The sequence below is a fragment of the Electrona antarctica genome, assembly GCF_951216825.1.
Source record: "Electrona antarctica genome assembly, chromosome: 5".
Classification (NCBI taxonomy): domain Eukaryota; kingdom Metazoa; phylum Chordata; class Actinopteri; order Myctophiformes; family Myctophidae; genus Electrona; species Electrona antarctica.
The window spans coordinates 39310607-39324970 of NC_136810.1; the positions used below are offsets into that span (position 1 = coordinate 39310607).

Sequence of the window (14364 nt, forward strand, 5' to 3'; positions counted from 1 at the left end):
TCAGCTCTCCAGCAGCAGTTTGAGTGCTCGTTCGATGTTCATGCGGTGTCCCACACGCGTTACCCCCAGTTCCGCAAAGTCGTCCTTGGTAAGGGCCGGGAGGTGGGAGCCTTCGATCTCGTGCTCCTGGAAGCCAGCCCTGTGCTCTCCCAGGTTGATGCTCTCCAGCCAGTCGCCAACGTCATACTTGTTCCACAGATGGAGGGGCTTCTGGTGGAAGGGCCTGAGGGCCAGCAGAGGCGACCCCAACCCGGGGGAGTGCGAGGGGGACGGCGACGGAGACCGAGAGCGTGCGCTGGAGCTCCTCATGACGAAGCGAACCTCTTTGGGCTCATGGGGCAGGCTGAGGCTGGATGACTTGAGGATCGTGTGGGGAGGCGTGGTGGGGGAGGTCGGAGCGAAGCCTGGGAAGCCTGGGAGTCGTCCGAGGGGGTCGCCCCGGTCAGGGGAGCCTGGACTGGGCGTGCGGCGGGTGACGGGGTAGCGGCTGCCTGGGCGGATGGTGTAGGTGGTGCCATAACTTCTCTGTGAAATGGTGTGGAGCTCTCCTAGACTGCTGAAAAGTCTGTCGGGGAAACAAAAGAAGAGAAGCAGAAGGAGTGTTTTGAGGAAAGCAGGCAGGCAGAGGAAAGAAAGGGGCAATAACGTGAAGTGAAAGCGAGTAAATTGTGAAGTCAGAAGGAGAGATGACAGAGAAAGAAAAGAAAGGAGAAAATTATTAGCATGTGATATAACTCATACACTTCCATATGCAGACTGCTGTGATGTCTTCAAACATCAGTATGTTGGCCAAAAGTTAGTTACCACACTATTCTCAATCTCACAGCAACAAAGAAGCAAGCTTTGTTAGGTGGTTGGAACATTACAATGCAAAGGTCAGGCCTTGACTTGGATATCTCAACACAAATAAAGCTGTAATCTGGGACTTTCCTCCATTATCCATATGGGCCATCGAGTAACTGCATCTTTACCATGGTTTGACACTCTCCACATACTGACATTTTTGACACAACGAGGAACTCCGAGGTAGTGTCTTGATCTGCTTGCTATGGCAGATGCAAGGAAAAGACCAGCTCCAACATCTCCTTCAAGGTCTACAATAAAAAACAAGTCTCGAGCTATTATGTGATATTAGCTGGTATCGGATTGGAGCATAGACTTGCGTACTCGCCAATATCAACATTTTAGGCAGTATCAGAGGCATTTTCTATACTGATATCAGAACAAATCCACTTACTGTAACTATAGTCTACTTTTCATGCTGACATGCGTATAGCATTTGAGTTCACTGGCCATTTAAAACTCCATAGACAATCAGGAACTGGGCCCTGACAACCTATTGACAATATTGCCATCTTGCCAGCAAGGTGCTAACTAGGTGCAACTTCCAAACTCCAGCACTTGGAAAAAAAATCATCTGCAAGGAATTTCTTGACAGGGAGTAGCTCGTAACATGTCTGTGGTGGATTTTTATTAAACAAACACATTGCAGATAGAAAGAGGATAATTCAAGCTTTCCGTACAGCTGCAATGTTGGTGAGTTTGACTTTATTTAATAGAATTAGATAGGACTTTTCTGTTTGGATGAATGGGCTGTCTATGGAAAGTTGCACCTAGTTAGCACCTTGCTGGCAAGATGGCAGCTGTGTGCATATCGTCAATGGTGGAAGTTGGACTTCACCTGTGGAAACTACTTCTTGCCTTAACTAAACTATACTTTCCTGGATACTTTGACTTCAAAATTATACAATCACTTATTTTCCTCAGTTCAGTTTTTGACCGCTAAGAATTATGCACCTTCGCATGGTGCAAACCTGGAGAGACAGCTGCACTTTAGCATTAAAACAACTCCTGTGCTCTGAACACACGCACAAGCACAGATGGCCACACTCCATGCAAACATAAGACAATATTGACACTATCTAAAATGGCTAAGAAAGGGTAGAATTCTACGGTAAACTAGGCATGCAGGGGGTTGGAGTTTAAACATACCTTGTCATTCTATAAGGAAAATGACAGATATGTCTTTCCATGAGAGAGAACTGACAGAAGTGTTGAGTGGATAATAGACAGTAATAGCTCTGTCTTAACACTGCAGTGCTCCAGTCATACTTCTGGTAATCCAAAGTTCAACGCATATCACACATTAATGCTGGTTAATTTACTTTTTAAACCTGCTCTGGAATGTAGCTAATGTACTGCATGTCATGGAGACCTTCACTGCTATTAACCGCATTCACATGATGCAATGATATTTCTGACCAATTCCACCTGACCTTTCTACAGCATGAAGAGGAGCAGACCAACGGTCATACAAAGGCCACTGTAGATACTACACTGGGAAATGTGACTTTAACACGTTGCTCCTGTTATTTCCACAAGGACCACCATACAGTGCATATACTGTACACATCGTTTTACATCCCCTTCCATCGTCTGGCACTGTAGTGGAAATGACAGGAGCATGAATCAGCACAGAAGGCCAATAGTCAACTGATGCACTAATGTTTCCCAAACACTGGGTCGGGACCCATTTGTGGGTCGCGGACACATTTTTATGGGTCCCTTAATTTTTTTTTGTTTTTAATTATTATTTCAAAACATTTCCAAAAAACATTCCCAAAAAATGCATTTGTCATGAATTAAAAACAAATTCAATGTTTTCTTTTGTTTTTTTTGAATTTTATGAAGAAATCAACGAAAAATCGAAGAAATTCCATAAATTAGAAAACAAATTAATGTAATTAATTATAAGTGAAAATAGGCGATCTACAAACTCACAACACGGCACAAAGCTTGTGATCTGCTATTTTCATAAAAGTTCTCTTTTGGGTCACGGGCTAAAAGGTTTGGGAACCACTGTACCAATGCACTGATGGTGAACAGATAGAGGGGTCAGCCTCGTGGAGGAAAGGGATGGATTTTAGAGGAGTGCAATGACAGCAGTGTCTGGCTGGCTGCAGGCAGGGAAGAGGAGGGAAGACAGATGCAGTAGGCTCTATGCACACAGAATAACTCCCAGAATAAGGGCCCCTTCCCTACTTCCTTCACAGGTGTTACGGATGATACTAATTAAGGCTCTGTTCCACTTAGTGTACAGTGGTTCTCAAACCTTTTAATTTCAAGGACCCCCATAACTCTGAGAGTGTATACAAATGGAACCAAATGGTCCATTTGGTTCCATTTGTACACTCTCAGAGTTACAGACCCGTACAGGGCTATTTGGAACACACGCAAGTGTAGCAGAGTGTTTCCAGTGATCCAACATGCACAATAGCAGCACCCTGACTCTGTTTGACCAGAATGGAACAGAGCCTTCATTAGTATCATCGGTAACACCTGTGAAGGAAGTAGGGCAGGGGCCGAAGTCCTTTCCAAAATGGTGTGTGTGCATAGAGCCCATTGTCTGAGCCATATTCATCATTCATGCACGTGTATGTGAGTGAGTGCAAGTGATGTGTGCGTGCGTGTGTCACAACAAGTGATGTGTCCTTGGAAAAGCGAGGTGGGATGGTACGCAGGTGGCTATAGGCAGGTCGTAGGCTTGGGCTGTGGTCAGATGGTGGAGAGGAGCGGGGTATACGGTATGTGAGATGAGCTCCATGCGCACTTACACAGTTGTCCCGCCCTCCTGGGCACACAGTCAGTTCTAGACCAATCAGATCAGAGCAGCAGGGCGGAGCATGCAAGGTGGGCAGAGACACAGAGAGAGAGAGAGTGAGAGAGAGAGAGAGAGCAATGGGAGAGAATGTTAGCATCACTCCATGAAATGCAGCCTGCCAGCCATACTTGCGATCTGCCTCAGTCAAATTCTGCTATCCATGTCATGCCTATGGTGTGTGTGTGTGTGTGTGTGTGTGTGTCTCTGTATATGCATGTGAAGGAATGAATGTGTACTGTATGTATGTGATTGTACATGCATGAGTGCGTACGTGTGTGCGTACGTGCTTGCGTGTGTGCGTGCATCTGTCTACAGTACATGCATTTGAGCATGTACAGTATGTGTTTGGCATGTCAGTGATAGCAGAGCAGACTGCAGCACTGGCAGGTCTGACCAGCAGGCAGCATGAGAAAGAAATGAGCACGCTGGTCACATGTCATACACTTCACCAGACAATGAACACACACGCACGCACACACACACACGCGCGCACACGCACACACACACACACACACACACACACACACACACACACACACACACACACACACACACACACACACACACACACACACACACTAATATGAAAACAAAACAAAAATGTGGTGTCTAATGTTCCCTGGCGTTAGTGTACAGTTCCTTCCAATAGGTTTCAATATAATACATCAGATCGTGATATTAACATACACTGAGGATATGGGGTAAATGTCTTATTTTGTAATGCCAAAAGGGGAGAAAAACAGCCAGGGACCATTACTATCCATAACACGCAAAAACAAAAACTTATCCAAATGAAAGAAACTTGAGCAAATGAAAAGGACAGAGCAAAAGAACAAAAACTAAAACAAAAAACAAAATAAGAACCACACGGTTCTGAACGGGATAAAGCTATGATACATACAGTAGCACATAAGATTATGGATATGAAAGGGACATACAATACAGTAGCATGATGCGAATGTGTTTCAATGGGAAAGAAGGTGGATGGATGGAGGGAGGGAGGGAGGGAGGGAGGGGTGTGAAGTAAAAATGAATGTCATAAAATCATCACAGTTCAGAGTGCTGGGATGCTTCTGCTGTGTGCGAGGTGCTTGCGTAGGTGAGCAGATACAGAAAGAGGGAGAGAGAATATGGTTTGCATAGTTTATTTATTTATTTATTTAGTTGAAGGCAATGGGCTATACGCCTACAGAATTACTTCCAGGCCACTTCCCTACTTCCTTCACAGGTGTTACCGATGATACTAATTAAGGCTCTGATCCATTTAGTGTGCAGTCGTGGTTCTCAAACTTTTTTAATTTCAAGGACCCCCATAACTCTGAGAGTGTACACATGGAACCAAATGGACCCAGAGTTACACACCCGTACGGGGCCATTTGGAATCCACTCAAGGACACTTTGAGTCCCACTGCTGTAGCAGTGTTTCCAGTGAGCCAACATGAACTCTGTTTGACCAGAATGGAACAGAGCCTTCATTAGTAGCATCGGTAACACCTGTGAAGGAAGTAGGGAAGGGGCCCAAGTTCATTTCCGAAATCGTGTGTGTGCATAGAGCCCATTGTCTTTATTCAGACCGCAGCCATCTTGCCAGCAAGGTGCTACCTAGGTGCTACTTACCATTGACAGCCCATTCATCCAAACAGAAAAGTCCTATCTAATTATATTAAATAAACAACGTCAAACTCACCAACATTGCAGCTGTAGGGAAAGCTTGAATTATCCTCTTTCAATCTGTAAAGTGTTTGTTTCATAAAAATCCACCGTAGACATGTTATGAGCTACTTCCTGTCAAGAAATTCCTTGCAGAAGTATCAGAGTATGGAAGCGCTCGTTATCAGTAAAGCAACCTCCTGCTGCCTGCTGCACTATGTGCAAATTCAAAACAGGTGGTACCCATGGGCCGTTGAGTGATATTCAACGAACGCTTCCAAACTCCAACAATCACATGAAAGGAATCTCTTGACAGGAAGTAGCTTAATTCAAGCTTTCCGTACAGCTGCAATGTTGGTGATTTTGATGTTGTTTAATATAATTAGAGAGGACTTTTCTGTTTGGATGAATGGGCTGTCTATGGGAAGTAGCACCTAGCCTGGCTAATAAGCCAGACTCAAATCACACTCGTGTGGCTAACGCGCTTAGCCAGGCTACCTAGGTAGCACCTTGCTGGCAAGATGGCTGCGGTCTGAATAAAGACAATTGCTGGTTGGCATATGGGATGGCACAGTGATGTTTGAGTGGCTACGGTCAGATGTGCGTGATGTTGCTTGGGACCAATCAGAACACTGCCATATCAGAGGATAGGGTGAGATGGTACTGGCATTCCAGCCCCAGTTTAATGGCTCTATGCCATTATATGGTATCAAACCCTACAATTTATGTACATTTGTTTATATTATAAATTAATGAATCATGGCTATAAACATTTAATTATGTTCTATATTTAAGAAATATCCTTTGTTTTGCGTATTATTATTATTACAATTATTATTATTAGTGTGGTTTCCCAAAGGGCAACCAGACTATAGTTATTGTGACACTTTTTTCTTTTTCCGGAGTAATCGAACTTCCGCTGTGATTGGCCGAGCTTTGCATAACGTTTGTAGCAGCTAATTGGCTGTTGTTTCTAATGTTTTACAATCGTTTATAAAGACATAAAAATAAATAAAAAGGAAAAAAATAATAGAATCTCGTGTTTCTCGTGTTTGGCACACTGTGGTAAAGCTCTAAACACGAGATATCTCGTGAATGGCACAAAATCCCTGTGGGATTAATAAAGGTCTATACGTAGTAAATGCGTCGGCTTGGAGTTGTTATTGGTGACTCCTGTAGGACTACACCATACAGTACATTGCAATCAGTGGCAATAACCTTGTATGAAAAGGTATGAAATACACCTGTCCAAAATGTAATTGTAATGGCCCTTTTGTCCATAACAAAACGTGACATTGTAATTGGCTGACAATATTAGTGGGAGGGGCCTATGTAAGTGACTGCGGCAACCACACTTTGCAATTTTTCAAAATTGCGACTTTTCTAGTTATTATTATTATTTTACAGAATGAAATGTTTTATGGCCATTGCCATGAATCATTAGGTTCATTCTTTAAAGGACAACTTTAGTTTTTTTCAACCAAGGTTCATGTTTTAGGATGAGAAACTGACATTGAGCCTATGACACACAGTGTGGCTTCCCCCCAGTAGGCTACCTACTTTCCTGGGGTTTATTAGGACTATAGTAAATAATAAAAAAAGAAATCGCCATAATATTTTGTAAAAAAATACATATTTAGCCCCATGCTCGAATGCCCCCGCCCCCTGTCAAAAACAGCTAAAATCCCTAAAACGAAAGAAAGCAGCAAATGAAAAAAAAATAACACTCATCTTTTAGTTTCTCTAATAACATCCTAAAACATGAACCTTGGTTGAAAAAAACTAAAGTTGTCCTTTAAGCTTGCTTCTAGTCTTAAAATAATTTATATAAATATTATTGGAACTATATATGGGAAGAATGAATGGGGTCTGGAACGATGGATCCAGAAAATAGCCACCACTGCTATGCCCTATTGACTGGGCTCCATACTTGGTCCGCTCATACATTTCTATCCTTTACACCAAATCGCTTCACTGAAAATAGCTGATTTACAGGCTCACAACGCAGTACGTTGCGGCACGTTATGAGCTTGTAGATTGGCCGTTTTTGCCAAATGTTTCCCCCCAGAATAGGGACACTAGGTTGTATGTGGTCACTAACAAAAACAAATACATTAACATGAAAATCAGCTGTTTTTATCAATAAACGTTTAACTTGGCACAATTCTAGGAAAAATGTAAAGCTGTCAAACATGCTTACAAACCTTTTGCAATGCATTCTATAACGGAATAACTGCTGAGTGACTTTGGGTGGAGGCTTGTTCCTTAAACTCAATGAAATGCCACGATGGCTTGAAATAGTTACTGTATAACCAAGCATGGCAGCAGCTGTGTGTAGGTGTGAATGTGCGTGCATGTGTGCAATGGTTATGGTCAGCTGTTGCTGGCCACAGCATAGAAGCATAATGAATAAATACTAGGCTACAGGCAGGAGGAAATAATGTGTATAGTCTCTGATCCTCGACAGACAAGATAGTTGCAGAGGTAACATCTTTAGAATCTTTTAATATCTCTCTCGTCTGCTCTCAGTGAAGTTAATTGGTGAGGCGAGAGCCAATTTTCTTCCACCTCATTTAGCATTTTCAGCATGAATCACAGTAAAAGATGAAAAGGACAGTAGAAGAGCATGAAAATTGTGCAAAACAAAGTGAGATGCTTTTTCTATCAGATGTCCTTTTGAAGTCACATACTGAAATGTAATATACACTCATTTCACAATTTGTTCATCAACCTTATTCTTTTATCCATAATGGGGAAGTCGACTGAGCTACTATTACATAACAGTACAGCAGAAAAAAATAACTGTAGAACATGAACACGTTCTATATGGGACCCCAAAGGTTGCATAATGTCGACATATCGTTGATTCGTTGCTGTCTGAAAGAAACCACCTAACTCCATTTTTGAGGTTTTTGATTATTTATAATTTTTCTTAAATAAATGCTATTCAACACCCTCTACGTCTGTGTGTTGGTTAAAAAAATATTGAACCAATGGAAAGTATTATAAAGTGACAAAAAACACCTAACTCCACTTGAGTTGGATGTTTTTTCATTTTCTGAAAAGTTTACATTTTGGAGTTCGGTGTTTTCTTCCAGGCAGCAGAGATATGCAACTTTTGGTTAATAATTTATGTTAAAAAAGAAAACAAGTTCCATACTGTAGATCACTGATTCCCAAACACTGGGACTGGGACCCATTTGTGGGTCGCGGACAAATCTTTATGGGTCCCTTTATGTTTTGTTTCCTACATTTTGTTTTTAATTATTATTATTTCAAAATATCTAAAATACTATCATGAAGAAATCAAAAATCTAAGAAATTCCATAAATTAGTAGTGACAGTAAGTAGTGACATTAGCCGATCTACAAGCTCACAAGGCGGGACGAAGTGACGTGTTGTGAGCTTGTAGATCTGTTATTTCCACTAGTTTGGGTCTCGGGCAAACATCTAATTTATCTTTTGGGTCACAGGCTAAAAAGTTTGGGAACCACTGCTGTATATCCTTTTGGGGGGCTGTGTATGGTATGGAAGCTTTTCTAGATTGTATTTAACACAGTTGTAGAAATGCGAGCAAATGTGCCTAAATAAGGTTCTTGAGTTTTGACACTTCTAAAATATTTTGTCATCATGATATTGGGAGGATGGGAGATAGTGATAAGGTCGAAACTTATCAGTTTTGTATCAGTGATGAGTGCGGAGAGCAGCTGATACAAGGATGTACTATTTGAACATGGGTACGGGGGTTAGAACAGGGACAGCTGGTAGGGTAAGACAGGGCGTGTGGGAGGTAGCTATAGCAGGTTAGAACCCACAGTGAGACAGTGTGTGAGAGAAATGAGCAGAGACTTTGCGGAATTGTGCTACATTGTTTGCACCAACTAAGATTCGACTCTCGAAAAGTGCACTTGCACACATGCATGGTTACACATACGCCCATATTTCCTGGAATGCTGTATACAACAGAGGGCACTAGATACCCAGGGGTGTTGTAGTATCCATGGAAACAAGGAGTACACTTGAGATTGTACATTGATTCTAAATAAATGACTTTGAACAAGACTACTGTGGGCTACTGTGAGTCCTTTTTTCCCCTGTTTCTTTTTTTCCCTTTCTTTCTTTTTACTGTAACCGTAACAACTCGATAAGAAATATTTCAGTTGATGCAAACAAGGTAACAACTAATATTATTAAAGGAGTTTCAATGTAACTTAAAAAGGAAGAAAGAAGGAAGGAAAGAAAGGAAAACAGAAAGAAAGAAAGAAAGATAAAAAATGAGCATTGGTTTACCCTAGGGGCTAAAAAGTTAAGGTTTGCTCTCTTCGGTTTCCTTTTCACATCTGTAGGAATACAAAGAACTTCATTGGACTTTCAAAAACGGAATGAAAATAAAAGATAAATCAAGTGAATTAACAGAAGCACAATAGGTACCTGATTTCTGTCTGGTTTTTATTCTCAGAACAAGTTGTCCTCCACCCTTTTGTGTGGCTCATAAACTCACACACTCAAATTGTCTTCACATTGTGTGGCTACATACTGACTGCATGACTAGCTCTGGTCCATATAGCGTTAATGACCTCTCTTTAACGCTATGCCACTCTCCACTTCCTGCGCACACATGAAATGCAGCACAGCCTGTCGAAGCAAAAATAAAAATAATGATTTCGTTACTCACCAATACAAAGGCGGTTTTGTGACCGGCGAATGCCTACTTTCCCTAGTGGGCGCACTCTGAGCCCACCACCACACGTATAAAATGCACTTTTTGGCCAGAAAAGAAAATATTTCACCAGAAGGAAAAATCTGGTCAGTGGAATTTTTAAGAATGGAATAACTAAAACCTATTTTTTCTTCCAGTGAAATATTTTCTTTTCTCACCAAAAACTGCATTTTATATATATCGTGCGTCCACTAGGGAAAGTGCATTAAAATTGAACCGGTGCGTTTTTTGACGCACGCGACGGAGACGCAACGCGTCCGGTGGAGCCCTGGCGTAAGGAGAAGTCCTTAACGCTATGGACCAGAGCTACTGCATGGTGGGAGGGCATGGTTTACTTTAACAATGGGGAGAAACTAGCATCACCTGGGAAGTTAATGCTAACAATGTCTTCTTCCATTTTTACTTACCGTCACAGCGGACTGGGCAGGGCATATGGATTAATCAGCACTCTTTAAAATGAAATAGAAGCAGGTCATGCACACTGTTCATATCTGGCACCTTTAGGTGGATGCTAAATGTCCCTGGATCCAGAAAATATTGTTGTTTCACAAGAAAGAAAATTGTCTTTAATAAAATGAAAAGCGAGTATTGATGTTTGTAATGTCTCTGCCAGTGGGTTTACAAAATGCAGGGACAAATAATCGTTATACATTGCAGATATTAAAACAAAAAAAAGTAAAAAATGAGGGTGAATTATTATAATTTTTTTAGAAAAGTTTGAAATAAATGTTGATAATGTACTGACCAAAATAATATACAATTATCCAGGCTGAGAGTTTGAGTATTAATTTTCTGACACTGATCTCTCCTTGAAGTGAAAGTGAATTCAAATAATTGTCCCTGATGCCGTCATTTAACTATGTGTCTCATGGTAAATTGGACGTACAAAAATTGCACAAAAAAGCACAACTTTTATTTCCTCTTACCTGGCCCCCGTCACGGGTGACTTCCTCCCCGGGTCCAGTGACGCTCCTGGACCCATCAGCGGCTCCTCTCCCAGCGACCTGGTGTCTTTGTTTAGCTGCTGGAGCCTGGAGCTCAGCTCCCCCATGACGGACGGTTTCCCTCCCTCGTCCGCTCCCAACCCCAGCCCGCCTAGGTTCCCCAAACTCCCAACGCCCAGGCCTATCCCGGGCCCCCGGGGCTCCACCGGGTCCCCCCACAGCTTGGATCTCCGCTGGAAGAGGTATCGCGGCCTGGCGGGCATCGCCAGCCCAGACATCGCCAGCCCAGACACCGATGCCGACGCGCCCGAAGCCAGACTGGCCCCGCCGGCCGCGGCCATGGCCAGCGCGGCGGCCTGGTGCTGCGACAAGAGCTCGCTGTCGGAGCTCTGCTTTAGCAGGGGGTCCCTGAAGGTGACGGGCCCCTTGCCGCCGCCTATGTGGGACTTGAGCCGGGGCTTGGGAGGCACTGGCGGCTTGTCGAGCACGAAGGTCAGCCCGTCTGCGTAGGAGGTGTGCGTGGTGTGCGTGTCGGCGGGCTCGCCGCTCTCCGACGACAGCGTGGACATGCTGGATACCGTGGAGACGGTGCTGGTGGTCTCCAGGTGGTGGTCCCGCTCGCTGGAGCTGCGCGTGTCCGCCTCCTCCACACCGGAGTCGGCCGCCGAGCCCGACTCCCCGACCGACGGGGGCTCCAGAGGGTCCAAGGTCTTCCCTGAGACGGCTGCTGCGCTAGGGGGGGGTGGTGGGGGCTGGGGAGCCTCGGGCTGGGTGGGGGTCAGGCTCGGGGTGGTTGGGGTGGAGGGGGTCTGGACCGTGGGTGAGGTGGGGCTACTCAGGGTGGTGGCGGGTTTTGTTGGGGACGTGAGGGCCTCCTGTGCCTGTTTCTGTGCCTGCGCCAACAGCCCATTACAGAACTCATCTGGAGGGGGCACCACGCCGATCTTACGCAGCTCCTCTCTCGTCTCCTCGTCGCTGGAGGACAGCATGGCAGCGGGCAGGGTCACTGTGTAGGGATCCACGTCCTCCTCCGAACTGCCCTGAACCAGACTCTTGTCCTGGCCTGGACTGGCGGGCCTCTGACCCTGGGGCTGGGCCTGGAGTTGGGACGGGGATTGCTGCGACTGGGACACGGTGGGACTGGGGGATTTAGCCCGAGGGCTTGGAGGTCTACCCGGCTCAGTTGCCACCGCGGCAGGAGTCTGTTCCGGTTCTGAGCCTGCTATTACGGCCTGGCCGTTGCTAGTGGCGTGGACCATAACCAGGCCTGCCGTCTTCTGTTGCGATGTATCCAGAATACTGATCAGCATGCTCTTCTTATCCTCTGCTCTCTTCTCCTCTTTTCTCTCCTCTGCTCTGCCCTCCATCTCCTGCCTCAGCATCACAGGTGAGTGTGACATGGCCCACAGGGGTTTGGTGGGTTGAGGAGTCAACATTGCGCCGGGAGAGGGTCCAATTCCGTACCCAACTGCCTTGGCGCCGTGGGTGGAGAACGGGGGTGTTGCCGAACGGGGGGACTCTTTGGTCTGGTCAATGAATATTCCGCCCGGTTTAGTCCTGGGCTCTGGGCTGCTGGACGGGGACTGGCTCTGAGAGGTCAGTGCCCTCTCCCTTGCGGCCAGCGCAAGAGCCAGCGGCGAGTTGGGGTCTAGAGGCTTGCCTGTTAGCGGGTGGATGAAGGTGGTCCCGCTGGGTGAAGGGCTCAGAGCCAAGGCAGGAGGAGGCAGGTGACCCAGCTCTCGGGTCAGCATCCGTTCATCGATGGAGCGAGACTGAGTCAGGGAGGGGGCCTCGGGGCTGGCGGAGGAGCCCTCCATGGTCCCCACAGATAGGAAGACGGTGGATTTCCTGCGTTCTTCTAGGCGCCGCTCGCGGTCCTTCACGGCTCCGGCAATGGCCGCGGCGAACGGGCCCTTGCCCTGGAGCAAAGCCTCGCCCTGGGCACGCATGCGCTCCCGCTCAGCCATCAGCTGCTGCTGGTAGTAATCGGCACGGCTGGTGTGTGTGTGCCCGTGGAGGTGCGCCGGGTGTCGTCCTGAGGGGGAGCTCTCCCGGGAGTGTGCAGCAGCCAAGGCTATACTGGCTCTTTCCTGGGCATCCTCCACCTGAGACGGATAATATTAAACATACACCTTAGAAAAGGCATGTTCTGTCAAATGGCAGGTTACATGGAGCAAAAGAGGAAAATGTTAATATTTGGTCTAACATTGCAGATAAAATTAAGAATATGATTTTTTTTTTCATTTACACGATGGTAAGAAATTAGGCAAAAGGTATGTTTTTAGTGACATTGTTGGTCCAGCAGGGAGGGAGAGGTGGGTGTTGTAGTCTAGTGTCTGAGCAAATAGACATAGGACCTAATTCACAACGGCGTTTACGCTCATATCGTGAGCGGAGCGTGAGCGTACGGGCATTTACAAGGATTCCCACCTCACGTGGGAATTCATGGCCATGGCCATGAACTTGACGTTGACGGCCCTTGGTCATAAAATCCGCTCATGTCCACTAGGGTGGTGTATAGGGCATACGGCTTGCGTATATTTATTCAGAAGGCTTTAGTCTTCATGCTGAATCAATTAACACCCCCAGCACCCAGGACGAAGTTCTTTGTCCTTTCTATTAGTAACGCCCGACGCCCAAGACGAAGTATTGTCCAAAAGACGAAGTTTATTGAAAACGGATCGCATGGCTCCATAGCCTAGGAGTGCCTGTTGTGCAATCCTCGATGTTGCGCAAAAGTGAGATGTCATCGAAAATCTCCCTCCCCTGTTTAGCCGACGACAACGAAAATCTTAAAACATTAATAACTCCCGATCTAAATCATCCCGTCTAATTATGAAAAAATATCCTGTGTTAGACGGCCCTCCGCTGTCCAGTCGTTAGTCGCGATAGATTTATTCTTACCTCCCGTTGTTGTCGATCACCTTTAGAGTGGAGAGGCTATTGTTAGCTGCTACACACACATTCACAACAACATCCGGTCCGTCGGTAAAAGCGGTCCGTGTTTATAAAATAAAATATGTAGGGTGTGTCCCCAATATTGGTCAGCACATAAAAAAATAAAAGCTGAGTATCACGCATGGCTTGTGCTTGTATGCCTATATGCATGCATTCTAGAGGCATTGGTCAAGTTAGCCTATAGTCCCATATACAGAAACTGCCCCCGCGGCTAAAGCCCGACACCTTTTAATTTATTTATTAGGATATTTCTAGCATGCGCGGCTCACTCTCAACAGCCCATACTCGCAGTGCAACGCGTTGTGATCTTGTAGATCGGCTACCGCGGACTCGCGCTGCATGTTAAAAAACAAACCCATAATAATAATCAGAACACTTATCTGCACTGTACAAATCCAACGTTGTTTAGTGTGGTATAATCCTCCTGCAGT

General features: G+C 45.3%; 1 protein-coding gene across 1 annotated transcript in view; it reads right to left on the reverse strand.

The window, feature by feature from the left end:
• shank3a (SH3 and multiple ankyrin repeat domains 3a) overlaps positions 1-14364 on the reverse strand; it is a gene marked incomplete at both ends in the record, with an annotated part of 322930 nt that continues 308566 nt past the window's right edge. The window contains 2 exons of the mRNA XM_079500504.1: positions 1-565; positions 10958-13080. Of these exons, the coding sequence (XP_079356630.1) occupies positions 1-565; positions 10958-13080 (2688 nt within the window). The remainder of the gene's footprint in view (positions 566-10957; positions 13081-14364) is intronic.